Source organism: Myotis daubentonii, chromosome 18 (assembly GCF_963259705.1).
Source record: "Myotis daubentonii chromosome 18, mMyoDau2.1, whole genome shotgun sequence".
NCBI classification, from domain to species: Eukaryota; Metazoa; Chordata; class Mammalia; order Chiroptera; family Vespertilionidae; genus Myotis; species Myotis daubentonii.
In genome coordinates, this window is record NC_081857.1 from 35,739,420 (window position 1) to 35,766,730 (window position 27,311).

General features: G+C 41.6%; 3 protein-coding genes across 9 annotated transcripts in view; 2 read left to right on the forward strand and 1 right to left on the reverse strand.

Annotated features, from left to right (window-relative positions):
• Positions 1–1,135: 1,135 nt before the first annotated feature.
• Positions 1,136–10,443, forward strand: SIKE1 (suppressor of IKBKE 1). Of its 3 annotated transcripts, none has more exons than XM_059675257.1 (5): positions 1,137–1,360; positions 1,583–1,688; positions 2,508–2,650; positions 4,282–4,395; positions 8,526–8,685. In XM_059675257.1, the coding sequence occupies exons 1-5, from the start codon at positions 1,202–1,204 to the stop codon at positions 8,574–8,576; spliced, it is 573 nt and encodes a 190-aa protein (XP_059531240.1). In that variant the 5' UTR covers positions 1,137–1,201; the 3' UTR covers positions 8,577–8,685. The 3 variants fall into 3 exon arrangements, with proteins under 3 accessions (XP_059531241.1, XP_059531240.1, XP_059531239.1); XM_059675256.1 differs by lacking the exon at positions 8,526–8,685 and adding an exon at positions 8,875–10,443 and having other exon boundaries at positions 1,138–1,360; XM_059675258.1 differs by lacking the exons at positions 4,282–4,395; positions 8,526–8,685 and adding an exon at positions 8,875–10,443 and having other exon boundaries at positions 1,136–1,360.
• Positions 10,444–12,531: 2,088 nt separating this feature from the next.
• LOC132221212 (atherin-like) lies at positions 12,532–18,209 on the reverse strand. Its single transcript, XM_059675260.1, has 2 exons — positions 17,592–18,209; positions 12,532–12,679 (listed from the first exon to the last, which is right to left on the reverse strand). The coding sequence occupies exons 1-2, from the start codon at positions 18,091–18,093 to the stop codon at positions 12,666–12,668; spliced, it is 516 nt and encodes a 171-aa protein (XP_059531243.1). The 5' UTR covers positions 18,094–18,209; the 3' UTR covers positions 12,532–12,665.
• The window catches only part of CSDE1 (cold shock domain containing E1), a 32,949-nt gene continuing 22,939 nt past the window's right edge, over positions 17,302–27,311 (forward strand). For 4 of the 5 annotated variants that reach the window (XM_059675251.1, XM_059675255.1, XM_059675253.1 and 1 more), the window contains exons 1-2: positions 17,302–17,457; positions 26,762–27,166. The gene's annotated coding sequence lies outside the window, so the exon portion shown is untranslated. Of the gene's footprint in view, positions 17,554–26,761; positions 27,167–27,311 lie in introns of all 5 variants that reach the window. The other variant, XM_059675252.1, reaches the window with a different exon arrangement.

Here is a 27,311-nt window from a genome sequence, read left to right on the forward strand (position 1 = left end):
GAATTAGCATGACCAGTCTAATTCAGTCCTAATGGTGTGGGCCACAGAAATAATTACTTGCCATTAAAAGGGCAAGGGGTTGTGGTAACCTTGAGGGAGAGCTACTAGAGGAGGAGATGACTTGAGTAGGGAGAAGACCAGTTGGAAACTGGTGAGAAAGAATGATGGCCCTAGCAGTAAAATACAAAAAAGGAACTATGTTCTGAAGATACAAGAGATGGGTTGCTTTGGAAACTGATTAAGTGTAAAGACTTCATAGGAATGCCGAAACCGGTTTGGCTCAGTGGATAGAGCGTTGGCCTGCAGACTGAAAGGTCCCAGGTTCGATTCCGGTCAAGGGCATGTACCTGGGTTGCGGGCACATCCCCAGTAGGAGATGTGCAGGAGGCGGCTGATCGATGTTTCTCTCCCATGGAAGTTTCTAACTCTCTGTCTCTCTCCCTTCCTCTCTGTGAAAAATCAATAATATATATATGTATATATAAAAAAAAGACTTAGTAGGAAGAATAAAGGATGACTTTCAGGATTCTGTTTTGGGCAAGTGGGTGTATGAATGTGCTCTTTACTAAAACAGGAGGAGCAGGTTTGGAAGCAAAGATGATGCTGAATTCCCAGACACTGAACAGTTCCTGAAACAAAGAAGGGCATCTAAACTCTAAGGGTCTCCAGAGACTTACAACCAGGGGAGCAGTGGGCAGCGGCAGCTCGGCTGGGGCTAACCCCCTGAACCTGGCTCCAGGCCCCCTTTTCTCTGACTTCTCAGGGAGCCAAAGCAGCCCCACCTAGGCCCATTTCTTTCCTACCACATTTCTAGAGCCCAAACCGCCAGCTAGGCTCTTCCCTGTTGCTTCTTCTACCCTAAGCCCTTCCTTGTTTCGCTGTTCCCAGCTGTAATAAACATGCCCTAAAAAAACAAAACAGTAAAGAAACTCCACCTGCCCCGCAAATCCAAACTTGCCCACCAGGCCGTGGGAACAGGAAACCAAGGGCGTGGCAAGGGCAGGCCTCCGGCTCGGTGCAGGGCGGGGCTGCAGGGAAGCCTCGGGTGAAAGCAGGCAGGTCATCCACGGACTTGGCAGCTAGTGCGCAGGCGCAGGCGGCGGCGAGCCGATGCCTTTTAAGCATACCGGAAGTGACGTCTCTGACGCTGGGACAGGTTCGCTTAGGCGAGCAGCGCTGAGGCTGTGGTCTTGCAGTCGCTATGAGCTGCACCATCGAGAAGATCCTGACCGACGCCAAGACGCTGCTGGAGAGGCTGCGGGAGCACGATGCGGCCGCGGAGTCGCTGGTGGATCAGTCGGCGGCGCTGCACCGGCGGGTGGCCGCTATGCGGGAGGCGGGGACGGCGCTTCCGGACCAGGTCTGGCAGAGAGGAGGGCTCCGTGCCCTCAGTTTCTGGGCTCTTGGCCGGTGGAGGGTGAAGTCAAGTGGGACCTCGGCCTGGAATGTATGCCTGGGCGGGGGAAGGGGGGGCGGCGGCGGTGAGACCTTTCTGCGGGATCGGGGCTGAGGACGCTGCCCGGGAGCCCTGCCTCCTGCTTCTTAGGTCGCACCTGTGCTTAGTCTGTCTCTGTTTGTCCAGTATCAAGAGGATGCATCCGACATAAAGGACATGTCCAAATACAAACCTCACATTCTGCTGTCCCAAGAGAACACGCAGATTAGAGACTTGCAGCAGGAAAACAGAGGTTAGTCAGGCCTTTTTGTGTAGTTATTGTGACTTTCTCATTCCCAGTTAAAATAATGCGAAAGTTCTCGCAAAACTGCCCAACCGTTTACTAAAATGCATTGTATTTCCCAATCAGTACTTTTAGTAACAGAATTATCCTGTGCTGGTCCAGTAAAATAAAGTTGGTTACATTACCCTTTTCAAGGTTGTCTATATTTATAGGCAGCTTATCAAAGAGTGCTTAGTAGAGGTGAATTAGAGTTTATATCCTCAAGGGATTAAAATGTAAAGTTTAAATATTCAAATGTACTACAGTTAAGATTGAAAAGTTTTTAAAAAGATTGAAGAGTTCTTTTATGTTCTTGTACGAAGTGGAAGAGCTGAGTCTTATACTCAGGATGTATATTCTTAGGCTCGATAAGTACATTATTAGTGATAGAAGTATGAATAGTTATTTGTATGTCAGTTGACAGGGCTTCCACATGTATCATCCCATTGTATTCTTATATTTTCATATTGAGGTATATGAGCTAGATACGAAATAGGCTCAGAGAGGTTAAATACTTTGCTTAAGAGTATTAAGCTAATCACTCACAGAACTGAACTCAAACCCATGCCTTCTGATTCCAAATCCCATGTTTCTACCAAACTATGCTGCCTCTGCCTAGAAAGTTATGTTTCACATTGACCTTAACTGTTGTATTTTGTGGACTTAAACAATGATTCACAAATGTGGAATCACAATTCTCATGGAGTGTCATAAAATTCCAACTGTTAAGAGTTTGCCTTTGAAAGCTCTCTCTCAGACATAGCTGCCAAGTTATTTTATTTTTGACAGAACTGTGGGTTTCCTTGGAGGAACACCAGGATGCTTTGGAACTCATCATGAGCAAATACCGGAAGCAGATGCTACAATTAATGGTTGCTAAAAAAGCAGTGGATGCTGAACCAGTCCTGAAAGCTCACCAGACTCACTCGGCAGTAAGTTTGATAAATTCTAAATGAACTGAATTGAAATCTTGAAATTGTGTTACCTTGTGTGCCTGTTTTTGAAGAAGAGTAAGCTTTTTTTCCTTTCGTGTTTATCACATTCACTGTTGGTTCTGCCGTAGCTTTGTAAAGATTTGAATAAAAAGAAGGATAAGGGGTCCTCAGGTCCTTTCATCTGATAGGACTAAGGATCCTTTCTCCCTCACCAATATCTTCCCCAGATGCTAATGAATGCTTAGTTCTTCCACCAAACATAATGCTAGTTAGTGTCAAAGAGGCTCAGTAAATACCTGATTGGTTATGATTGTACATTTTACTAACTTGTAAGCTTCTTGGTTATAAGAAACATAAATTCATCTTTTATCCCTAACATAGTACCTGGCACATAGCAGGCTGTCAGGAAACTTTTATTAAACTGAACCACATAACATCATGCTCATAAGGAGACAAAAGTATGGTTTAAAAATACATATACAGCCCTAGCTGGTTTGGCTCAGTGGATAGAGCGTTGGCCTGCAGACTGAAGGGTCCCAGGTTCAATTCCGGTCAAGGGCATATACCTTGGTTGTGGGCACATCCCCAGTAGGGAGTGTGCAGGAGGCAACTGAATTGATGTTTCTCATCAATGTTTCTAACTATCCCTCTCCCTTTCTCTGTAAAAAATCAATAAAATACATTTTAAAAATAAATAAATAAAAATACATATACAGGGCATCATTTCTACACTTTGGTTGATTATGATTGAACTTGAGAGACCCAGTAATTGTTCTTATGTCTGTAGAGTGCTTTATGGTTGTCCTTGTACATTCACATGTACTGTATCATTTAATCATGAATTAATAGATTAGTGCCTCACTATTTGCTGCAGTGAAATTTAGGAAAAGTTTCATCCTAGATTCCACTGAAAGCATTTTACTGACTTAAGAAAAGTCTTAGGGAACAGTGATGCTTTAAATATGTGAATGGCTTTCACATGGAAGAGAAAGATAAATTTTATTTTTCTTAGACTACAGGAGAAAATTTGAACCTTGAAGGAAACAGATTTTAGTTCATATGAAAAACTTGTTAAAAGATAAGAACAGCACTGGCTGGTATGGCTCAGTTGGGTGAGGTCACATGCACCAAAAGGTTGCTGGTTTGATTCCCAGTCAGAGTACGTGCCAGGGTTTCAGGCTCCATCCCCAGCGAGGGAGTATGCAGGAGGCAGCCGACCGATGTTTTGCTCTCACATTGATGTTTCTCTCTCCTTCTCCCTTCTTCTCTCTCTGAAAATCAGTAAAAATAAAAAAAGGTAAGTCCAAAGATGGAATAAGGTACCTTTGAATCTGTTGACCTTCTTGCCAATAAAAGTATTCAAGTTTAAGTTAGGAAGCCCCTTAGAGATGCTGTCCAACATCCAGTGGGTGGTCAGACTAGAATCGATCTTTTGAAAACAAATTATTTGTGAATACCACAGGATAACTTTATTCTGGTTCTACCTCTGAGGACTCAGATTATGGTGAATTGGCTGTGTAACCTCTGTAGCATAGATTAAATTTTTAACATCATAATGGCCATATTCTCATGAACTTCATATCTGTAGAAAAGATGACTTTTTCACCTTTTTTGTGTTGTCTTCACAGGAAATTGAGAGTCAGATTGACAGAATCTGTGAAATGGGAGAAGTAATGAGGAAAGCAGTTCAGGTGGATGATGACCAATTTTGTAAGATTCAGGAAAAACTAGCCCAATTAGAGGTAAGATTGTTGCTATTTTAGGTTCACAGTATTTCAGCAAGTTTTCATAGAGTCTGGAAGAATGCCATCGCCATCCTGTCACTGCAATGTATTGAAGTTTTCTGTGTGCTTCTTCTGATTTAAAATCAAAACTACTCCATACCCTTTTCATAAAAGGAAATGTAGTCAGCAGCAAGCAATGAAAATGCCAATTATGTACTGGCTAGAAACTGAGATGTTATATCCAGAGGGCAGAGAGTGTGGAAAGGACAGATTACCTGTGAATTAAAATCCCTCATCTGCCATTAAAGGAAGTCAAACAGTTAATGTCTAAAGTTGATGATAAGGAAATACCAGTACAGGCATATTATTTAAAACTAGAGGTCCGGTGCACAAAATTTGAGTACTCAAGGGGATAGGGTCCCTCAGCCCAGCCTGTGCCTTCTCACAGTCCGGGAGCCCTTGGGGCATGTCCAACTGATGGCTTAGGCCTGCTTGGACATCCTTAGCACTGCTATGGAGGCAAGAGAGGCTCCCACCACCGCTGCTGTGCTTGCCAACAGTGAGCCTGGCTCAGGGCTTCTGGCCAAGTGGTGCTCCTCCTATGGGACCGCACTGATCATCAGGGGGCAGCTCCTGTGTTGACCATCTGCCCCCTGGTGGACAGTGCGTGTCATAGCGACTGGTCATTCCGCTGTTTGTTCGATTTGCATATTAGTTTTTTATTATATAGGGTGATTATAGAAGTAAATGCTAAAGAAACAGATAAAAGTATTAAAAGTGGTTGCCTTCAGGGAACAAAGCCAAGGGATAACTGTTTACTTTATAAGCCTTGTAATCTTGATTTTTTTTAAAGCTATTTTCATAAAATATTTTGATTAAAATTGAAATACTCTACAAAGAAAGGCCTGGGGTGTTAGAATGCCCATAAAATTGTTAAGGAAAAACATAGATGGTTTGAATGCTGCTGATTACTAGGTGCTATCATGAGCCCTTTGAGAAATAACAGAAAAAGAAAGCTACGATCCCTACTCAGAGTCTAGTAAAAGGAACAAAACTGGTACTGCAGGTCCTTGAATAACTTCATTTTTTTCAATGTCATTTCATTACAACATTGATGAGATGCCATAGGAACTTAACTCTTGTTTATATCATTTAGCCTATGGTAAAATTGGTTTCTTTATACATTGTTTTGCTTAAAGCCGCAGTACCTATTGATAACTTTATTTTTTTTATATATATATTTTATTGATTTTTTACAGAGAGGAAGGGAGAGAGATAGAGAGTTAGAAACATCGATGAGAGAAACATCGATCAGCTGCCTCCTGCACATCTCCCACTGGGGATGTGCCTGCAACCCAGGTACATGCCCTCGACCGGAATCGAACCTGGGACCTTTCAGTCCGCAGGCCGACGCTCTATCCACCGAGCCAAACCGGTTTCGACAATATTGATAACTTTAAATGAAGACTTATTGTACTTATGTGAAAGTATTATTAGGAATTTGAAAGATAGAAGATACAGTAGCAAAACTTGGGGAACCAAAAAGAGTATTACAAGTAGTAAATTCCATATATATACATATCTACACTAATAAAAGAGAAAAATGGTAATTGGCGTACGACGATACCCTTTTCATTGGCTAATCAGGGCTATATGCAAATTAACTGCCAACTATGATTGGCAGCTAACTGCCAACAAGATGGCGGTTAATTTGCATATGTAGGCACAATGCAGGGAGGCGAAAGGGAAAGCAGGAAGAAGCCCCCTGCCACTGACAGTGATCGGAAACCCAGGGGGGAGCTAAGAGCTGGGGGGCAGGGCATGATTGGAGAATCAGGCGCCTTTGCCGCCCTGGCCAGTGATAGCAGGAAGTAGGGGTGGAGCCAGCGATGGGAGCTGGACACGGTCGAAGCTGGCAGTCCCGGGAGCTAGGGGTCCCTTGCCTGGGCCTAAAGCGGAGCCCACGATTGCGGGGCCGCTGCTGCTGCGGGTCCCCCCTGCCCGAGCCGGACGCCTCAGCCAGAGGTGTTAGGCCTGGGCAGGGGCAGAGCCTGCAACCGCGGGGAGCTGGGGGTCCCCTGCCCAGGCCTGACACCTCTGCCGGAGGCCTCAGGCCTGGTCAAGGGGCCGATCCGGTGATTGGTGATCAGAGGGTGATGAGGGTCAACTCCTCTGGCTGAGGCATCAGGCCTGGGCGGGGGGCTGAACCGGGGATTGGGGGGATATGATGGTCCCCTTGCCCAGGCCTGAAGCCTGGGTCAGAGGCGTCAGGCTTGGGCAGGGGGTGGAGCAAGCGATCAGAGGGAGATGGGGGTCCCCTGCCCAGGCATGATTCCTGGGCCAGAGGCCTCAGGCCTGGGCGGGGGCCAGAGCCAGTGATCGGGGGGAGGTGGGGGTCCCCTGTCCAAGCCCGACACGTCTGGCGGAGGCGTCAGGCCTGGGCAAGGGGCCGATCAGGTGATCGGAGGGTGATAGGGGTCTACGCCTCTGGCCGAGGCATCAGGCCTGGGCAAGGGGCAGAGCCAGCAATCGGAGGGGTCTGGGGGTCCCCTGCCCAGGCCTGATGCCTGGGCCAGAGGCATCAGGCCTGGGCTGGAGGCAGAACCAATGATGGGGGGAAATGAGGGTCCCCTGCCCAGGCCTGACACCTCTGTCAGAGGCGTCAGGCCTGGGCTAGGGGCCGATCCTGCGATTGGAGGGTGATGGGGGTCAACGCCTGAGGGCTCCCAGTATGTGAGAGGGGGCAGGCTGGGCTGAGGGACACTCCCCCCCCCCCACACCCAGTGCACGAATTTCGTGCACTGGGCCCCTAGTATATCTTATAATTAGGCATATATAATATGCTAAGTGTCCAACCATTGGGTCGACCAGTCTGTCAACTGCTCGATCAGTTGCTATGATGTGCACTGACCATCAGGGAGCAGATGCTTCAACCGGTAGGTTAGCTTGCTGCTGGGGTCCGGCCTATTGAGACTGGGCGAGATGGGCCAGACATGCCCTGGAGTCCTCCCGCAGTCCCATCCTGGCCGGCCGGCCTCCCACGGTCCCTGCCGGGCTGGATTGTGAGAGGGCGCAGGCCAGGCTGAGGGACCCCACCGGTGCACGAATCTGTGCACCTGTCCTCTAGTAAGATATGACATGGTAAATAAATGCCAGGAGAGAGAGACAAAGTACAAGGGGAAGCACTTGATATGGTAGAAGATTTAATGACCATAGGTCAGTGATGGCGAACCTATGACACGCGTGTCAGAGGTGACATGCAAACTCATTTTTTTGGTTGATTTTTCTTTGTTAAATGGCATTTAAATATATAAAATAAATATCAAAAATATAAGTCTTTGTTTTACTATGGTTGCAAATATCAAAAAATTTCTATATGTGACACGGCACCAGAGTTAAGTTAGGGTTTTTCAAAATGCTGGCATGCTGAGCTCAAAAGGTTCGCCATCACTGCCATAGGTTCTGATTCTTGCCTCAAAACACTATGGCTTACCAGAATTTCCTGCAGAGAGAATAAGGATGAAGAGTGCTAACGGCCCTATCTGGAAATCAAAGGGATTGACAACGTTCCAAGTAGGAATTAGGAGTTAGTTCAAAGGATAGAACAACCTTGTCTACATTCTCCTTAGTTATGGAAAGAGCCCTCAGGAAACATGAGACAAATTTTACTTAATACTTTAAGTGGAAAAATCATAGGCATTAGATGGAGATCTCAGCAATACCACATCCAAGTTATCTGAGTTTGGACAAGTTTATGGACTTTCGTGAGCCACACTGTCCTCATTTTAAAGAGAATATGGGTATAGGCCAGTGATGGCAAACCTTTTGAGCTCGGCATGTCAGCATTTTGAAAAACCCTAACTTAACTCTGGTGCCGTGTCACATATAGAAATTTTTTGATATTTGCAACCATAGTAAAACAAAGATTTATATTTTTGATATTTATTTTATATATTTAAATGCCATTTAACAGAAAAATCAACCAAAAAAATGAGTTCGCGTGTCACCTCTGACACGCGTGTCATAGGTTCGCCATCACTGGTATAGGCAATGGTACCTACCCTACAGATGGTTGTGAGTTAATACATGTAAGACACCCACATGGTACCTGGTTATGTGGCGAATTAGTTTCTTCTCCTTTCCTTTAGGACATACAGGAGAGAAGATTGAGTGAAGTTAAAGTATTATTAGGAATTTGAAAGATAGAAGATACAGTAGCAAAACTTAGGGAACCAAAAAGAGTATTACAAGCAGTAAATTCCTCTAGTGGAGAGTATTTTTTTTTTTTTGGTAGTCCTAACAAAGTAGCATATAAAAATTGCTCAGTAAATGTTTGTTCAGTTAATAAATAAGTAGTATTTTAGGAAACTCTCAGTTCTTTCCTTAAAACTTTAAAAATTAAAATAATATGCTTTCTGTCCCTGACCCGAAACAATGTGTTCTGATGCAATTAAACAGTCAAAATACCTGATATAAACATAGCTTTTTTTTTTTCAGCTTGAAAATAAGGAACTTCGGGAATTACTGTCCATCAGCAGTGAGTCACTTCAGGTCAGAAAGGAAAACTCAATGGACACTGCTTCCCCAGCCATCAAATAACTTCAGCTTCTGAACGACAGCTGGAGATGGTTTATCAAGGAAGGAAGTTACTATCTTTCTACTTGAGTATTGTCCTTTCAGTGTCTTGCCTCGGACTTGATTTAATAATGTTGATTAAAGGAATCGGATGACAGTTTAGAATTGGCAGCCAAAATTGGCTGTCCACATAACAGTTTTGGGGTGTGTTCGTGAAAATCCTCACTGAATTTCACCATTCCTTTCTCTAAGAGACTACTTTTAATTTTCATATCTGGGACCTTGATTTATATAAACTATGTTTTTGGTTCATTTTTGTTTTTTTCACATCTCTGAAACTTTGAGCATTGTATCAAAAGGCAGCGATTTTATTTTATATAGGATTATAAATGGCAATTATGAAAAAAGTTAAAAAGAGATGAGCTTTTTAAATCTATTTGGCATAAATCTGGATTATTTCCCATTTGAGAAAAATACAATAATTCCACAGAACTAGATTGGCAAATTCTCTGATTTGTAATGTCATTCACATTCTATGAAGTTTTAAGTCTCTCTGGTGCTAAGAGTTGGCACTTCATGGCCTTGTGTCTTCACTCTTAATTTGAGAGAACCTACTGCTAGTCTCCAGGAAACATACTTGAAAATAAGTCAGCTTTTTTTCCAGTAGTAATATAGTCATTGTGTGTTCAAAGAATGCTGAGAAGTTTGTCCTGTGCACGTGGACACACATATGCACACTTAGCTCAAATGCTAAAAGTAGCTTTCAGTTATTCCATTAGATATTAGTAATCAATTTTTCATTTTTTTCCTCCTACAGTAGTTTACCTGGTGCCCTGGTCGGCAAACCGTGGCTTGCAAGCCACATGTGGCTCTTTGGCCCCTTGAGTGTGGCTCTGCCACAAAATACCACGTGTGGGCACGCACGTACAGTGCGATTGAAACTTCATGGTCCATGTGCAGAAGTCGGTATTTTGTGGAAGAGCCACACTCAAGAGGCCAAAGAGCCACATGAGCCTGGCGAGCGACGGTTTGCTGAGCCGCAGCTTGCCGACCACTGACCTAGTGTGAAGAGCATATAATAGGTTTATTCACATCATAGTTCTTAGGTACTACATTCTACTGTTTATATATAACTTATCTTTTAAGAACCATCACTTACTTGGATATCTTTCATTATTAGTACCAATAGTTGACTTCTTTTTAGATCCATTTCCACAAGGAAACAGTTTCACCACCTAACAAGAGTCATTACATTCACATGTCTTTTAGACAACCAAGCAATGTTGAGATTCAAATGCTGAGTAGTCAACTAGGCTCATTCATCAATTCATTCCTCCATCTCAGTTTACTCACATTACTTCATGTTATACTATCAATTTAGGTTTATCCCCAAATAACTGAAATAAATGCTAAACCTGTCAATATTTCCTAATAACATTAAGCATCATAGTGCATCGGAAAGGCACAGTATTAAAAAATGTTTTATGTTAATGTTTTGTGTGATGTAAAATTTCTTTTGTACTGCCATAAAAAATGAAATCCTGTTAAAACAAAATCTAAGATATCCTAAAAGCATCTGATCCCAGTAATGCTAATAGACTTTGCCTGCAACAGTAGGCTTTGATGAATAGGTATATATTCTTTTAGAATTCATCAAGTTTCTATTCAAAGTCCTGCATAGAATTTGAAAAGCGTTCTCCCCCAAGTGTAGGCATTTTTATCCCACTTCCCAAGAGTAACTAATCTTTTAACCCAGACATTTGCCACCGTATGTCCTACAATTCCAATTCAAGAGATAGGTACCCTATACTATTTGGCAGCTGCCATGGTCAGTTTTCAGTGAACACGGTAATCAAATGGCCCATTAAGGTATAACATGGTGTCCCTTTATTTGTCTTATGTGCTTTTAAGTTATCTTACAGTTCTTTACATCTCAGATATCAGGATACATCCACATGTTAACTTTTCTCCCTGGCAAATCAAAAGCTTGAAATATGAGTCTAAAGAGCTCTCATTACTTCACATGATAAAATTCTGGCCGGTGTTAATACTTTGAAGATAATCTGTACTTAACAAAGTGAAAGAATGTTTTTTCACTTTGATTTGAGTGACTATTAATGTTTCTTTTGCAGTGGATGGAGGGATTAGACTGGTTTGCAAAGCCTAAGTACAAACTTATCTTTTCTAAAGAAAACCAAAAGCCGAAGCCGGTTTGGCTCAGTGGATAGAGCGTCGGCCTGCGGACTGAAAGGTCCCAGGTTCGATTCCGGTCAAGGGCATGTACCTGGGTTGCGGGCACATCCCCAGTAGGAGATGTGCAGGAGGCAGCTGATCGATGTTTCTCTCTCATCGATGTTTCTAACTCTCCATCTCTCTCCCTTCCTCTCTGTAAAAAATCAATAAAATATATTTAAAAAAAAAAAAAAAAGAAAACCAAAAAACTAATTTAGATAACGTCAGCTAATTTTACTCAGTAATGCGTCTAATTATTAGGAAATGCAAAGGTTTATTTTTCACATGCATAGCAACCTATTAAGTAGACAAGGTTTTCATAAATATTGTGTAATTAGCACAATTTAGTCTACAAGGCTCTGGACCCTCTGGAATCTCAGGTGGTTGACAAAATTCATTTACTTATAGGATAGAACTTATATAGGCCTTCAAGGCCAATAGAAGGTCATCTCTCTGACTTCCCTTATCTCCCACCTCCAGATTCCCTTTTAAGAGCTCACCAGACTAGGTGAGGCCCAACCACAATAATCTCCCTCTGATTAGATATCTTAAAAAAAAAATACTTCTTGTTGAAAGTATTACATTTGTCCCCTTTCATTCCCCATTGGCCCCTTCTAGCCTGGCCCCGCCTCCTGCCCCAGGCCTTCACCACACTTTTGTGTCCTTGGGTTATGCATATTTGCATACAAGTTCTTTGGTTGATGTCCTCCCACCCACCTTCCCTGCGATTAGAGATCTTAAATACATTTGCAGTAACGCCTTTTGCCATAAAGGAGTGATATCCTCTAATACCCACAGGTCCAGCCCAGGCTCAAGAAGCATATATAGTCAGGTGTGGCTCAGGGGTTGAGCGGGGATTTATGAACCAGCAGGAGGTCAGGGCTGATTCCCCGTCAGGGCACACGCCCGGGTTGTGAGGGCATGCAGGAGGCAGCTAATCAATGATTCTCTGTCATCTTTGATGTTTCTATCATTCCCTCTCTGAAACCAATAAAAATATCTTTTTTTTTTTTTAAAGAAGCCTGTATACCAGGTGGTGGGAATCTTGGTGGCCATCTTAGAATTCTACCTACCATAGTGGCTCTTAGCAGTTTGGAATAAAATCCTAAAAACAACAATGAAGCACTCTTAGGAAATGCTGCATTACAAGTATTTGTGGGCCAAGAATAATTCTGTGTGGAAAATAATGTGCACATCTGTGAGCCAAATGATGCCCACCAATATATGCTAAAATTAGTGGACTAAAGTTTAAGCAGAAAAGGATATTTGCTTAGTCTCTGTATTAATTTCCTAGATTTGCAATAACAAATTACCACAAATTGTCCCTAGCCAGTTTGGCTCAGTGGCTAGAGCTTCAGCCTGCAGACTGAAGGGTCCCGGGTTTGATTCCGCTCAAGGGCACATACCAAGGTTGTGGGCTCAATCCCCAGTAGACCCCGTGAAGGAGGCAGCCAATCAATGATTCTCTTTCATTGATGTTTCTATCTCTTCCTCTCTGAAATAAAAAATACGTATTTTTTAAAATTACCACAAACTGGCCAAACCGGTTTGGCTCAGTGGATAGAGCGTCAGCCTGCGGACTGAGGGGTCCCAGGTTCGATTCCGGTCAGGGGCGTGTACCTTGGTTGCGGGCACGTCCCCAGTGGGGGGTGTGCAGGAGGCAGCTGGTCGATGTTTCTCTCTCTTCGATGTTTCTGGCTCTCTATCCCTCTCCCTTCCTTCCTGTAAAAAATCAATAAAATATATTTAAAAAATAAAAAAATAAAAAAAATAAAATAAAATAAAATTACCACAAACTGGATGGCTTAAAACAACAGAAATGTATTCTACCACAGTTCTGGAGGCTAGAAATCTGAAATCAAGGTGTGTTGGCAAGGATGGTTCCTTCCTCTAAGGGAGAATGTACTCCAGGCCCCTCTTAGCTTCTGGCAGTTCTTGGCGTTCCTTGACTTGTAGATGCATCACTACAGTCTTTGCCTCAGTCTTCACATGGTGTTCCCCCTGTAGGTCTGTCTAAATCTCCCTTTTCTAAGGACTCTAGTCACTGGATTAGGGTTTTCCTTAATCAAACATGACTTCATTTTAACTTGATTATGTCTGCAAAAGACCCTTTTTCCTAACAAGGTCACATTCTAAGGTCTGGGTAGATGGAAATTTTGAGAAGACACTATTCAGTCAAGTATGGTCCCAACGTATCCACCCCCCCCAAAATTTAGTAATTATAAAGGAGAAAATAGTAACTTTACTATGATAAATCCTGGCAGACACCACTACCCAACTGACTAAGGTAAAATGGTTTCTATGGAAAGTAACCTCAGGGTAATCTGATCATAAATTTCTAATTTCATACTCATGGTGGGTAGTCATGCCCTAGACACACAACTTCTTTTAGTAAAAGGCTTATTTTTGCCTTAAGCAAGCCTTGTCCATTATTTCTGTGCATCTAGGTTAACACACTATTCGAATACCCCCTTTCAGATTCCTTCTTCTAAAGCATAGCCATCCCCAAGAAAGCACATAATCATATATATATATATATATATATATATATATATATATATATATATATATTGATTTCAGAGAGAGAGAGAAAAACATCAATGATGAGAGAGAATCATTGATTGGCTGCCTCTTCACACCTCCTACTGGGAATCAAACCTGCAACCCGGCCATGTGCCCCTGACCAGAATCGAACCCAGGACCCTTCAGTCTGCAGGTCGATGCTCTATCCACTGAGCAAGACTGGCTAGGGCCACAAAATCTTTTTTAAAAAGTATTGTTATTGATGTTAGATGAATGTGTTGGGGTCCATCCCCAGCAGGTCCAGGGGTGGACGGAGTTGGCGAAGAAGGAATGACACAGAGGCAGCTGTTCAGTTGATCAGCATAGGGAGGTTCTCTAGCCAGGTTCTGTGTTTATTGTCCTGTCACATCTGTATTTATACCAGTTGATTTTAATCCTATCCATTCTATTCCAAAGCTTAGGGCAGTTTCTTATCTCCATTCCAAGGTTACTCTATTGTTCTATCTAGCTACAAGATAGTAACTGTAGGAGATTATCCTAAATAAAGATTATGTAGTTTAAGCGTGATTGTTCGTAAAGTGATTAACTACCCGCCTGGCACTTAGTTAAGGGGTTTTACTGATTCCCAAACATATGCCATATATGCCAGGTCCCTTGAAACATAAGCTGTGCAGATGTTTCTTCCCTGCAGCGACTGTGTCAAGCAGCAAGGGTGGACCAGCTTCCGGCATGAATGGAGAGAGAGAGAAAAAAAAAACCCCACAACCTGATTATGTGCCCTGGCCAGGAATCAAACCTGCGCCCTTTCGGTGCACAGGGCAATGCTTAACCAACTAAGCCACACTGGCTAGGGCTGAGAGTACATAATCTTAACAGTCTAGTAATCCAATCTCCACCTTCCTTTCTCCACCTTCAGGTAATTTTTACGTTCCCTCCCTCATTTCAAGTACCTGAAAGAAACTGCACTTATTCTCAGTCTGTTGAGATCTTGCTTCCAAATGAATCCTGTTTGACTCGAATTTTTATAAACATTCTCTGCAGGTTTGGATGTACTTACTTCGATAATAAACATCATTAATAGTACTTATTTTTTTCTTTATATACACATGAGAGTGACACTTAAATCTAGGTCTAAATAAGTTTAAAAGAGTTCTTAATAAATATAAAAATTCTAAGTAATAAAAATGTCAGTAAAATGGCAACATATTTTATTCTTGCGGTGCATAAATAATGTATAAATAATATATTGTACAATCAATACTCTCTTAGCTTTAAGTAAATGCAATTCATTCAACGAATATTTATTAAGTACTATTATGTAAGGAAGGAACTGACCTAGGTGTACGGGATATAATGAACCAAACATAACTGAGGCTTATACTAATGTTTAGAAGGGTAATAATTAAACTCATAAATGTATTAATTTTGGATGGTGATATGTTATGAAGACAATAAAACAAACTAGTATTTTTAAGAAATGGTGGTAATAATAATAGGTATTTTTATTTTAGAAAAGACCTTTGTGAGGCCTTAACAGGTGAACTGAAACCAAATTCTGAGAAAGGGCCAAATATGTGATGATTTGCGGAAAGAGCATTCCAGGCAGAGGCAACAGTAAATGCAAGATTTCTGAAGTAGGAACAAACTTGCAATGTTCAAGGAACCAAAATGGAAGTGGAATTGAATCACAGTGAAGCAGGGGTTAGAGACTTAATGAGGTCTAGGTCATTTAGGGCCTTGTAAGACATGGCAAGAGTTTGGGCTTTTGGAACACCACGTTCTCTGCTATGCTGGTGAGCCCCCACCAGTAAACTTGCCTGGTGAGCTGAGTGCCCAAGAGCTGTGCAGTGGCCCTGGTGATGGCCCCTGAAGCTCAGCTGGGTCTGTCCTATTCCCGCCCCCGCCCGCTCTTCCCCTCTGGTGGCCTGGCTCCCAGTCCTTGGTAGCCCCATTCCCCAGCTCCTCACAATATGGTTTTCACTTGTGTGGATTTAATAAAAACTTCACAAGTTCCTAAAAATAATGTAATAAAATAAAAATGAAACCTACCACTAATTATGTGTAGTACCTGTAGAAAGAAATCATTTAAACTAGTGATTTAGGTCAAATCACTCCATCTTTTGCTTTCTTTAATGCTCTGGAAGCTAAAATGTATGCTTCTGGGTTTACATATATTTGCATTTGTTAAATGTACATTGATACAAATTATGGGTCAAAGAGGAATTTAAAGGAAATTGAGACATTCAAAATGAGGAGATGTAATGGTTATATGATTTAAGAAGGTCTTTAGGAGCTTGTGTAATGGTAGAAATCCAGACTTTATTCTTTCTTATTAATAGGAATGGTATTTATAGAATTTAGTAAGATTATTACTTTTTACATTTACCATTGCTGTGATATTTGAGAATGTGTGCTCTTAGACCTAATTCTACTTTTAGCCCAGCTCCACATGACCTTGTTTCTAAAGCAAGAGCCCAGGGCAGTTTCTCTGTAACATTAGATTACAATATCCAGACTAGATCTATTGCTGGGAGAGAGAGCTGTCATTTTAAGAAATGGCCACAGGAAACTGAAACAGCTGGTTTGGCATGTTTACATTCTGTACTTCCCCAACAGAGCATTTCCATTTCTAACCACTCCTTACATTGTTGTTCAGTGATACTCATTCAACAATCATTTCCATTTCTAACAACTCCTTACACTGTTGTTCAGTGATACTCATTCAACAAGCTTTTGAGAGCTGTCAACGCCAGGCACTGTCAGGAACCAGGACTGCAAAGATGAAGGTCACAAGCCCTGTCCTGAAGTATCATTAGCTATAATAGACTAATAATCACAATAGAGTGAGCTATGAAAGCGCTGAAAGTGAGGCAAATATCTGTGCCCAGGAAAGCGTGGGAAGACATAAAAAAGAACAAAGGCAGCTTGGAGGTGGTATCGGATTGGAATAGCAACCGAGTTGGAGAGAAAAATCTTTGAACATCAGAAGTAGGGTACTGGCTCCTCTTAGAACTGAAGATGGTTTGCTCTGATTTCAACCTTTTGGTTACTGATTCAGCCTCTCTGATGACCTGATACACTACCAATATCCTCTGGTAACAAAAAGGTCAGCTAAAGGATCTTTTCTTCTTTTAATGATTAGGCTTCCTTGCCCACTCTTGTCCGTCTGTTGCTAGCAAGGTAGTTTCTGGGAGACCAAGGTCACACTTAAGACTTCCAAATTACCTGACTCTCTACTAATGAAAATTCCAGTCTAATGTAACAGACGAGAGAGAAGGCTTACACTGTGAGAAGAAACGGGGGGTTGGGGAGCTTTTGGATCATTGCTGGGAAAAGAGAAATCCTTCATATGACAGTCCCGGATCTGCCCCCCAAGTTGTTCGCCTTCCCCATTTACCCAGGTCTAGCTGCTGAAAGCACATTCGGGTCAGCAAAGATCAGAGCGCCCAAGTCACCCGCCCCCCCGCCCCCAGAGTCCCCGCGGAGTCAGTAAACGCAGAGACTGCTTCCCGCAGGCTGTGGGGGAGGGCATGTAGTGGAACGTAACCACCATGTTGGTTGTGGTTAAGCGCAGCGCACCCGTGGGCGTCACTCGGCCCTCGTGCGCAAGCCTATGAGGCAGGCGCTACCCTCCCCTTCCTGTGCACGCGCTCGGAGCCCGCAGCTCTCGCGAGAGAAGCGAGATTTATTCCTACGTACCGGGCCGTGCTGCTTATGGCGGCGCTGGAGAGGGGGCGCTGAGCTGTTGGGGTGAGTACGACCCTAGGGTCCAGTTGTGGGTAGCAAGGAGCCAGCCTAAGGGCGGATGAAAAGACCAAGACTAACGGGAGAGGCATCTGAGTCAAGGTGGGCACTCCTAGAGCTCCGGGTAGGGAAAATCTCACCCTGAGTCTCCGCCTCGGGCTTTCCCACCCGGCCCCTGTTCGACTGTAGAGGCCTCACGTCAGGCCGCAGAGCCGAAACGAAGAGTCGAGACCAGGCGTCCGCGCGTGGTGGCGGTGGTGGTGACTTAAGGGGGGGAGGGAGCGAAAATGGAGGCTCCGACCGCAGCCAAGATGGAGGCAGGGGTGCGGGGCTCGGCCGCGGAGGCTGCTGGGAGTTGTAGTCTGGCCGCTTTCTCCTCTGCGGCTTGGCGAGGGAACGGGAACTACAAGTCCCGGCGGGCGGGGCGGAGGGGTGGTGGCGCGGTCCTTTGTGTGAGGCTGCAAGAGCCGGAGGCTGAGAAGGGCCTGCTCTGGCCCCGGACCCGATAGTTTCACCGGCTGTCATCCGTTTGGGGATCTGACTACGACTACCAGAGCGCAGTGCGGCACTGGCGCCTCCTTTGTGTACGGGCTGATGCCTTGCTGCATCGAAATGCCTAGAGACACCTTTCCCCGGCCACATCTGGCATTGTAGCACGGCCTAATTATCACCCCTGCCTCCGATCACCTCCATCTGTCTCTCCGGTCTCTCTACCCAACCTTCCTTTCTTCGCCTCCCCTTCCACTGTTGGAGAAAGGCAGAGCCTAATCTTAGGCATGTGGCTCATCCCTCTACCCTGAAGTTAGGCCGTGCTTTGAGAGCTCCGTGGAACCATCCTCCTTACCACCTTCTCTAGTACTTATGGTGCAAGAGACAGCCCCACATTGTGCAACGGACGGCTCGGCTTCGTCATTCTATGTGGAGTTGGTGTTTTAGAGCCCTGGTCGGAGAGACTTCCTCGGTTTTCACCGTCCGATGTTTGATCGGTACCATTTTTTAGTGACACGGTTCGTTTGCTTTAAGGATTTCCTTTGCAAACATCCAGATGGTTCCTCTCTTGATTGGCTCGGAAGTGAGGCAGGGGACGCTCTCTAAAGCAGCCTCCCAGTCTGCAAACACAAAAATCTGAAGTGCGCTAGACAATTTCCTTTTTTGCACCTAAAATGAGGGAAAGAGTGGTCCTCGTTAGACTGCTGGGGGACAGGGTGAAGCGGGAGGGAGGACGCTCAAAGACCCCGGTAGTTAAATCTATTTCCTTTGAGAGACTTAGCTTTTTATCAAGACGCTGTGAACTGGCAACTCTTCCGGAGCTACTGGTCTATAAAATGTGGGTACCAAATTATAGTTCACCTAATAGAAGTTATTCTAGATCACAGGCTGAGGAATTTTCACTGGGGGTTTCTAGGACGCAGGCATTCTCAATGCGACACTGAGGGGCAGTATAGCTTGGTGTCCTTTTGATACTAACCAGTAATGGGTATTCTTGGTGTAGGTAAAGAGGGGATTTATATACTCGAAAAGGCATACGCCTCAGTCATTAAACCTAGATAAATACTCGATCTTGTTTCTTTTTGTTTCCTTCTAGCCCTAGGCCCGAAATAGAGGATGGTAGTGGTTTGAGTGATTTTGCAGCTGCTCTGGATGTTTACCATCGAGATGAGTATTTATAGCAGCTGAGTTGAAAAGTAAAGTATTTGAAGCACAGAAGATAGGCTCCTTTTTTTTGTAAATAAGTTCTGACTTAACTATGACCTGTAGAGAGGTTGAAAATTCTGGTGAATTCCTAGCAAATAGAGAATGAGTGTGAAAACTGACATGCTTTATCCTATTCCTGTTTTTTTGTCACTCTGCCTAAAGACACTCTGCAGGGCAACATTTAAAAAAAAGAAAACAGTTTCTTTTAAATTATGACAAAATGTACATACAGTAACCATTTTAATCTTTTTTGTTTTTAAGTGTACAGTTCAGTGGCATTAAGTTTATTGTGAGAAGGATACTTTTGACCAGGTAGTTGAAACATAGAAATGCTGTTTGTATCCATTTTTAAGGAGTTGAATTTTAGAACTGTATTACCCCCCAGAATTAAAATCTTGACTTCTTGTTAAAGAAACATGAAGAATTGATGTGCCTTCTTAGCTTTGCCTTTTCAAGATCAGGGAAATTACTTTGAGTCCTTTAACCCAAATTGTCTTACACAGTGCCGTAAAAATTGTAGGATTTCTTTCATAACGAAGGATTACAGCTAGGAGATTTATAATTATTTTTAACAAAGTTTTTTAAAAATAATGTTTTTATTGATTTCAGAGAGGGAGAGAGAATTAGAAACATCAGTGATGAGAGAGAATCATTGATCTGCTGCCTCCTGCACGCCCCATTGGGGATCAAGCCCGCAACTCGGGTGTGTGCCCTGACCCAATCAAACTTGTGACCAGATGGTTTATGGGTAAACGCACAACCACTGAACAACACCCACCAGGCATATAACTATTCTTAAAGACTTAATCCCTAGAATGTCTTAAATGGTGAAGATGCTGTGGCAGGAATGACTTGTATTTTTTAATCCCATCATTTCTTGTTTTTAAATCCTTTCTGCCAAATCAGGACTTTAAATAATCCCTTTGTCTTGATATTAAAATGTTTTCCAGCCCTAACCGGTTTCGCGTCGGCCTTCGGACTATAGGGTCCCGGTTTCGATTCCGGTCAGGGCACACGCCTGGGTTGCAGGCTCGATCCCCAGTAGGGGACGTGCAGGAGGCAGCCCATCAATGATTATTTTTAAAAAGATGAAAGTCTTTGCCCAAGAGCCTTACTTTTTACTGTTGCTTTATTGGGCATGCTAATGCCTTTCCCCCGGGTCAGTCTACACCTGCTCTGACCAATGTGGTGGCCACTTGCCATGTCTGGCTATTGTGCACTTGAACTGTGCACAGTTCTGAATTGAAATGTGCTGTAATTATAAAAAAACAGCAAAACATTAGATTTCAAGGAATGTAAAACTCATGTAGTTTGATTACAAGTGGAAAATAACATTTTGTATATATTTGCTTAAGACGTAATTTCACCTGAATACTTTTTGCCTATTTCAACTTTGATATGATTGCTAGAAAATTTTAAATTACATATGTGGCTTGCACTATATTTCTGTTGGACAGTGCCGGTCTACACTGTTACCTGATTATGTGTCTGAAGCATTTCTTCAGCTTCTTCCCACACTGGCATTTGTCCCATTTCAAGTATTAGCGTATGTAGAAGCAGTTAAGTGATGTATATTTAATTTCAAAAAACTTAGTAGCTGATAAGGTAACTAACAACCCATCATAATTATTACTAAGCATGCACAGAAAGATAGTTGGAACAATTTGACTTTTATTTCATTTCCATTCAATATGTTGATGACATAAATTGTTTGAGCTTGGTTAATTACTTTCCATAGATACTAAAGTAAAAGTGAATTAAAACCTGTTAAGCACCTCAGTTTGTACAGATTATAGCAAAATGCGTTATATATATTTTTTATGTGTTATATTTTAACTTGCATTAATGCACCAAGAAATATGAACTGGAAAGTTAAAGGCAAGAATATTATTCATGTAAATCAACAATAGTCTTTTCATTCCCATGCTGCCTCTGTGGGCCTTCGCTCTTCTCAAAGGAAGAAGGTACTCCGAAAAAAAGTAGGTTAGATGGTGGGGAGGCTTTTGTTTTTCTCTCTCCTTAATCTTCACCCGAGGATATGGTTTTATCTTTTAATTGATTTTAGAGAGGAAGAAACATCAAACAGTTGCCTCATGTAAGCACCCTTCCATGGTTCAAACCCCATAACCTGGGTATAGGCCCTGACTGGGAATTGAACCTGCAACCCTTCGGTATACAGGATGATCCTCCAATCAACTGAGCCACACTGGCCAGCGCAGTGGGGAGACTTTTGTAAAATGGTGTAGTCTTTCATTAACATTTTCCCCAAGTGAGTGCTGTACAGACTTTGAGAATAATTTGTCAAATGGTAAACTGGGTTATGTGATATATTTTAGATGGATTACCGATATCAAAACAATTTATTAACTTGGTTCCTACTATGTGCTTGGCTTCTGCTAGGCTTTTGAGATAAAGCAGGGAACTGGGGGAGCTAGTAAATAACAAAATAGGTGTTGATAAATTTAAGACAGGTGAAATAGGGATTAACTATTTGGTTTATCAATTCAAGTAAAGGAATTGCCTTTAACTCCCAAAACAATGTGACATAGTAGTTGGTGATAATGTTTCCATACAGAGCAAAGGAAAAAGGAGTTGATTACTTAGCAATCAGGGAGACTGGGATCCACATTTAAATTGGTCCTTAATTTTTTGATTGGTGCTCTGTAATTCATGTGACTTAAATGTTTGGTTTAATAATGTTAATGATGAGTGGATAGCCAAGTTTATTAAAATACCTAATGGATATCTTGTGTTTTATTAAATGTTAATTTGATTTAAAAGTATTTAGTTAATCATGGAAATGTCATAACTGTAAAGTTAACTAATGAAATGAAACTTAGCCACTCTGAATTATTCATGATTTTGGGTGGGTTTGCTTGAGCTTTAATATATCCTAATAGGCTTTATTAATGCCTAAGACTGGCCCTGTAATGCTTCACATTTTAGATTCTGGAAGTGTCTTATTTCTGTGTTACTAAATGGCAAACTTTGCAGTTCTTAACATAATACAACACCCTAGACTAGGTTAAATCAGTTCAAATTTTTTAAGATAAATTTTTTTGATACTTCGTCCCATAATACGCCCAACCTTGTTAGTAGTTTGATGAAATTCTCATCGATATCATCAGATAGCAGTTCTGAGGTCTTTGGGTTCATAAATAGACCTAAGTTATTAAGGTTAAACCATTATACCAAGTCTATTTTTAAGAGATTAATTCTTTATTTTTAAAAATGTTTTTATTGATTTTTAGAGAGAAAGGGAGAGGGATAGAGAGAAAGAAACATCAGTGAGAAAGAAATATCCATTGGCTGCCTCCTGCATCCCCCCCCCCCACCACCAACTCCCATGGGGGACCAAGCCTGCAACCCAGGCTTGTGCCTGAGGTAGTGAGCACTCAACCATTGTGCCACACCGGCCTGGCAAAAGATTATTTCTTGATTGGATAATTAAGACTATATAGTTAGCCAAAACAAAAATTTATGAATCAACTACTTTTTTGCTATATTATTTTCTGCCATGGTTAAGTTTAGAAGTACTGGGTTAGGCACTAAAGGGGGCTGTAATAGAAAAATAAATAAACTTGATTTTTGCCTCTCGGAATTTTGAACTAAATTGGCGGAACAAGATGCGTAAACGTGAAGTAAGCAAAGTACAGAATTGATTTGATACCAAAAAGAATGATACCGGCAGTAGGAGTTACATAGTGGGAATTAAGGTAATAAGTCCATGCCTGTATGAAAGGGTCAAGAAAGGGTGTTTGTTTTGTTTGTTTGTGGGTGTGGCTTTTTTTGTCACCTTGAAGATGGCAAAGTTATATTCTATGTGGGAAGAGCCATATGCACAAAGAAGTGGAGGATTCTAGAATCTCCCAAGAGTTGTGTTTAAAGATTAGGGAAGAGCGGGTGCACTTGTCTAGAAAAAGAACTGGAGAGCAGTAGAAGGTAAAGATGGCAAGGTAGAACAGAGATATCTTGAGTAGTGGTTCTTAAACCCTGGTTGCAAGTCAGAAACATCCTGGGGAAAGGGAATAAACAAAATATACCAACTTCTGGGAGCTAAAGCTAGTGAAAAATTAGAATGTCACGGTGGGGTTCAGGCTTTGATTTTTTTTTTTTTTTCAAAGTTGCCGAGGTGGTTTGGTTGGATATGCAGCCAGGATTGAGACCTTCCCATAAAAAGTGCTGGAAAAAATCACAGGATTTTGGACAAGGAGATGGGGTAAAATTGGAGTTTTAGATCAGTCTGGGCAGTATTATTTGACAGAAAATGGAGAGGATTGACACTGGAAGCTGGCAGATGTGTTAGACACCTGGATTAACATGATGTCATTTAGTAAATAAGATGAATACAAAAGATACCTGTAAGGAAATATTGTTAAGACTTGCAACGTTGGGTGTGGAGGTGGAGAGGTAGGAATCAGTCATTACGGAAGTGGCCCTACTTTAGGCCAGTTAAATTACTGTTTGAATGGGTACTGTGCATGGGTATATTTTAAGTCTTCCCAAGTGATTTGAGAGCCATAGCTCTAAGAATAAGTATCTAGTCTGGGTAATAGGAGAATTATCCAAATAAAATTGTTTGGACAAATGTAACAGTTGATATTCAAAGTAGCAATGTAATGTCATGGGATGTTACATATAACCACAAAAGAAATGGCCACAAATCAGTTATTACTAAATTTACATTTTGCATATGAGAAACTGAAATTTAGTGAGATTAAATAACTTGATACTGGCATTTTACTAGGATCAGTGATTAGAATTGAGCTCTGCTAGTCTAAGCTATTTCACCAACTCTGGCCTTGGGCCGAATTATGTTTGGTTTTTTTTCCTTATGGTTCTTATTTGTGATATTTTTCAAATATATATTCATTTTTCAGCTTATCTAAGACCAAACCTATCCTTTTCTTCCCAGATAAATCATTTTAGTTAACATCTGAATCAGTGCAAAATAATTTTTATAGCTAATATAAAGCACAATTTTTTTATTTATACATATATTTCATTTCTCTTTCCATTTCATCTCACCTTAATTGTTTCTCTTCTGTAGACATTTCTCATCTATTTATGGCAACAGCTCATTCATGTTTCTCTTTTTCCTTCACTAAGTCATCTCCCAAAGCATTTCAAGACTTAATACTCTCTTATCAAGAACTAAAACTGCCCTAGCAGGTTTGGCTCAGTGGATCAAGATCCCTATTAGGAGGAGTGCAGGAGGCAGCCAATCAATGATTCTTTCTCATCATTGAAGTTTCTCTCTCCTCCTTTCCTCTCTGAAATCAATTTTTTTTTAAAAAAAAAAAGAACTAAGACTGTTTCCTGTTATTTCAAGTTGAAATGCTTCATAGCCTGGCTCTACTACACCTGTCACACCACATATCCCATTTCACTTTAATCCAGACCTCTGTCCTAGCCAGACTAGCCATTGATTCCTCTGAAAACAACAAGCCACACTTTGTTACCACAGTCATTCATGCAATAAGCCTCCCTTGATGCTGGGCGTAGAACATCTACATGGTCCCTGCTCTCAGGGGATTTAGAATTTAGTGGCATACTCTGACTTGGCTTATGTGATATTTCATGCCTGAGCAGTATTCTTTCTCTTTAAAATCTGCCCATTTCTCCAAATTAAACTCAAATTCCACCTTTTATTAAAAGCCCTCTTTAACTTTGCTCACCATGTTGCTTTGATACACATGTGTGATTAAACAATACCTAGTATTGTTTATATACCTAGTATTTCTAGTATATGACATAGTGGGCACCCAAATATTAGTTGAGCAAATTAATTTTTGATATTTTTGTCCTATAGTCTGCTTTTTCTCCATGTATAACTCTTCTCAGCAGAGTATAAACCCCCTCTAATGGCAGGAACTTCTTTTATGTTTTCTATAGTACCTAACATAGTGCTAAATGTTTATAAAACACTTGTACTAAATGTTATGTAACTTAGAGCTTGAGGGGGGTGTCAACAATGACCGAAATAATTTCTGGTTTTGAGTATATGATGTTAAAGGAGGTATAGCCATTAGCACATGAGAGATTGCTCAAATAACATCAAATGTATGTGCTTCTAAGTTGCCTGTATTATTTGCTTGACCACTGATTCTAAGTTAATGAAATGAGCTTGTACCTGTACCTATCCTCTGTCCTGGGTTCTTTTATGGAAGTTATGGTATATTTAATGTCTTTTTTTTTTTTTTATTGCTTAAAGTATTACAAGGGGTATTACATATGTATCCATTTTATCCCCCCGCCCTAGACAGTCCCCTAGCCTCCCCTATCCCCCAGTGTCTTATGTCCATTGGTTATGCTTATATGCATGCATACAAGTCCTTTAGTTGATCTCTTACCCCCCTACCTCCTGCCCCCCAACCCTCCCCGGCCTTCCCGCTGCAGTTTGACAATCTGTTTGAGGCAGCTCTGCCTCTGTATCTATTATTGTTCAAAAGTTTATAATGGTCTCTATTGTCCATGAATGAGTGAGATCATGTGGTATTTTTCCTTTATTGACTGGCTTATTTCACTTAGCATAATGCTCTCCAGTTCCATCCATGACGTTGCAAATAGTAAGAGTTCCTTCCTTTTTACAGCAGCATAGTATTCCATCGTGTAGATGTACCACAGTTTTCTAATCCATTCATCTACTGATGGGCACTTAGGCTGTTTCCAGATCTTAGCTATGGTGAATTGTGCTGCTATGAACATAGGGGTGCATATATCCTTTCTGATTGGTGTTTCTGGTTTCTTGGGATATATTCCTAGAAGTGGGAGCACAGGGTCAAATGGGAGTTCCATTTTCAGTTTTTTAAGGAAACTCCATACTGTCTTCCATAGTGGCTGCACCAGTCTGCATTCCCACCAGCAGTGCACAAGTGTTCCTTTTTCTCCACATCCTCTCCAGCACTTGTCGTTTGTTGCTTTGTTGATGATAGCCAGTCTGACAGGTGTGAGATGGTACCTCATTGCTGTTTTGATTTGCATCTCTCGGATGATTAGTGACTTTGAGCATGTTTTCATATGTCTCTTGGCTTTCTGGATGTCCTCTTTTGAAAGGTGTCTATTTAGGTCCTTTGCCCATTTTTTGATTGGATTGTTTATCTTTCTTTTGTTAAGTTGTATGAGTTCCCTATAAATTTTGGAGATTAGGCCCTTATCAGATATGTCATTGGCAAATATGTTTTCCCACACAGTGGGTTTTCTCGTTGTTTTGTTGATGGTTTCTTTTGCTGTGCAGAAGCTTTTTATTTTGATGTAGTCCCATTTGTTCATTTTTTCTTTAGTTTCAAGTGCCCTAGGAGCTGTATCAGTGAAGAAATTGCTTCGGCATATGTCTGAGATTTTGTTGCCTTTGGATTCTTCTAGAATTTTTATGGTTTCCCGTCGTACATTTAAGTCCTGTATCCATTTTGAGTTTATTTTTGTGTATGGTGTAAGTTGGTGGTCTAGTTTCATTTTCTTGCATATATCTGTCCAATTTTCCCAGCACCATTTATTGAAGAGACTATCTTGGCTCCATTGTATGTTCTTGCCTCCTTTGTCAAATATTAATTGAGCATATTGGTTCGGGCCTATATTTAATGTCTTTATTATTATTTTTTTTTTTATCTCTTAGTATGAAGTGTAACAGAACAGACTTTACCACCTGAAACTGCTGCTTCAAGTTCAGATCAGGCAAAGAACAAACTTGAAACAACCAACAAGACCAAAGAAGAGTACACTTAAGTTGAAGACACAACACTTGATCTGAAACAAGAAGTTTGTGCCTACTCAACAGCTTTGAAAGAGCACTTCCCAACGCTGCTAGTAGTCTTTGTTTTCTTCAGTGCTGTACTGTGAGATTGCCCGGTGCAGCAGCAGTTGTATTCTTTATTAGCTTGCTAGATCATTTTCTCTCGCTCTCCTTTTTTTTTTTTTTTTTTTTTTTTAATACTAGCAACTTTCATCCTTTGAAACGTGTGCTGAAAAAGAAGAATCAGCAAATACTACTGAAAGTGCAATATTTGATTATCACTGCGAGGTAGGTTTATAGTTTCCTGATGGACAATAATCAGCTTATAATTCCGATTTCCTAATTATTTGATCACATATAAAATCTTTTTAGTTGGTTCTCTTCTAAAAGTATTCTGAAAACCACATTTTCAAGTATTGAGTTGAAATATCAC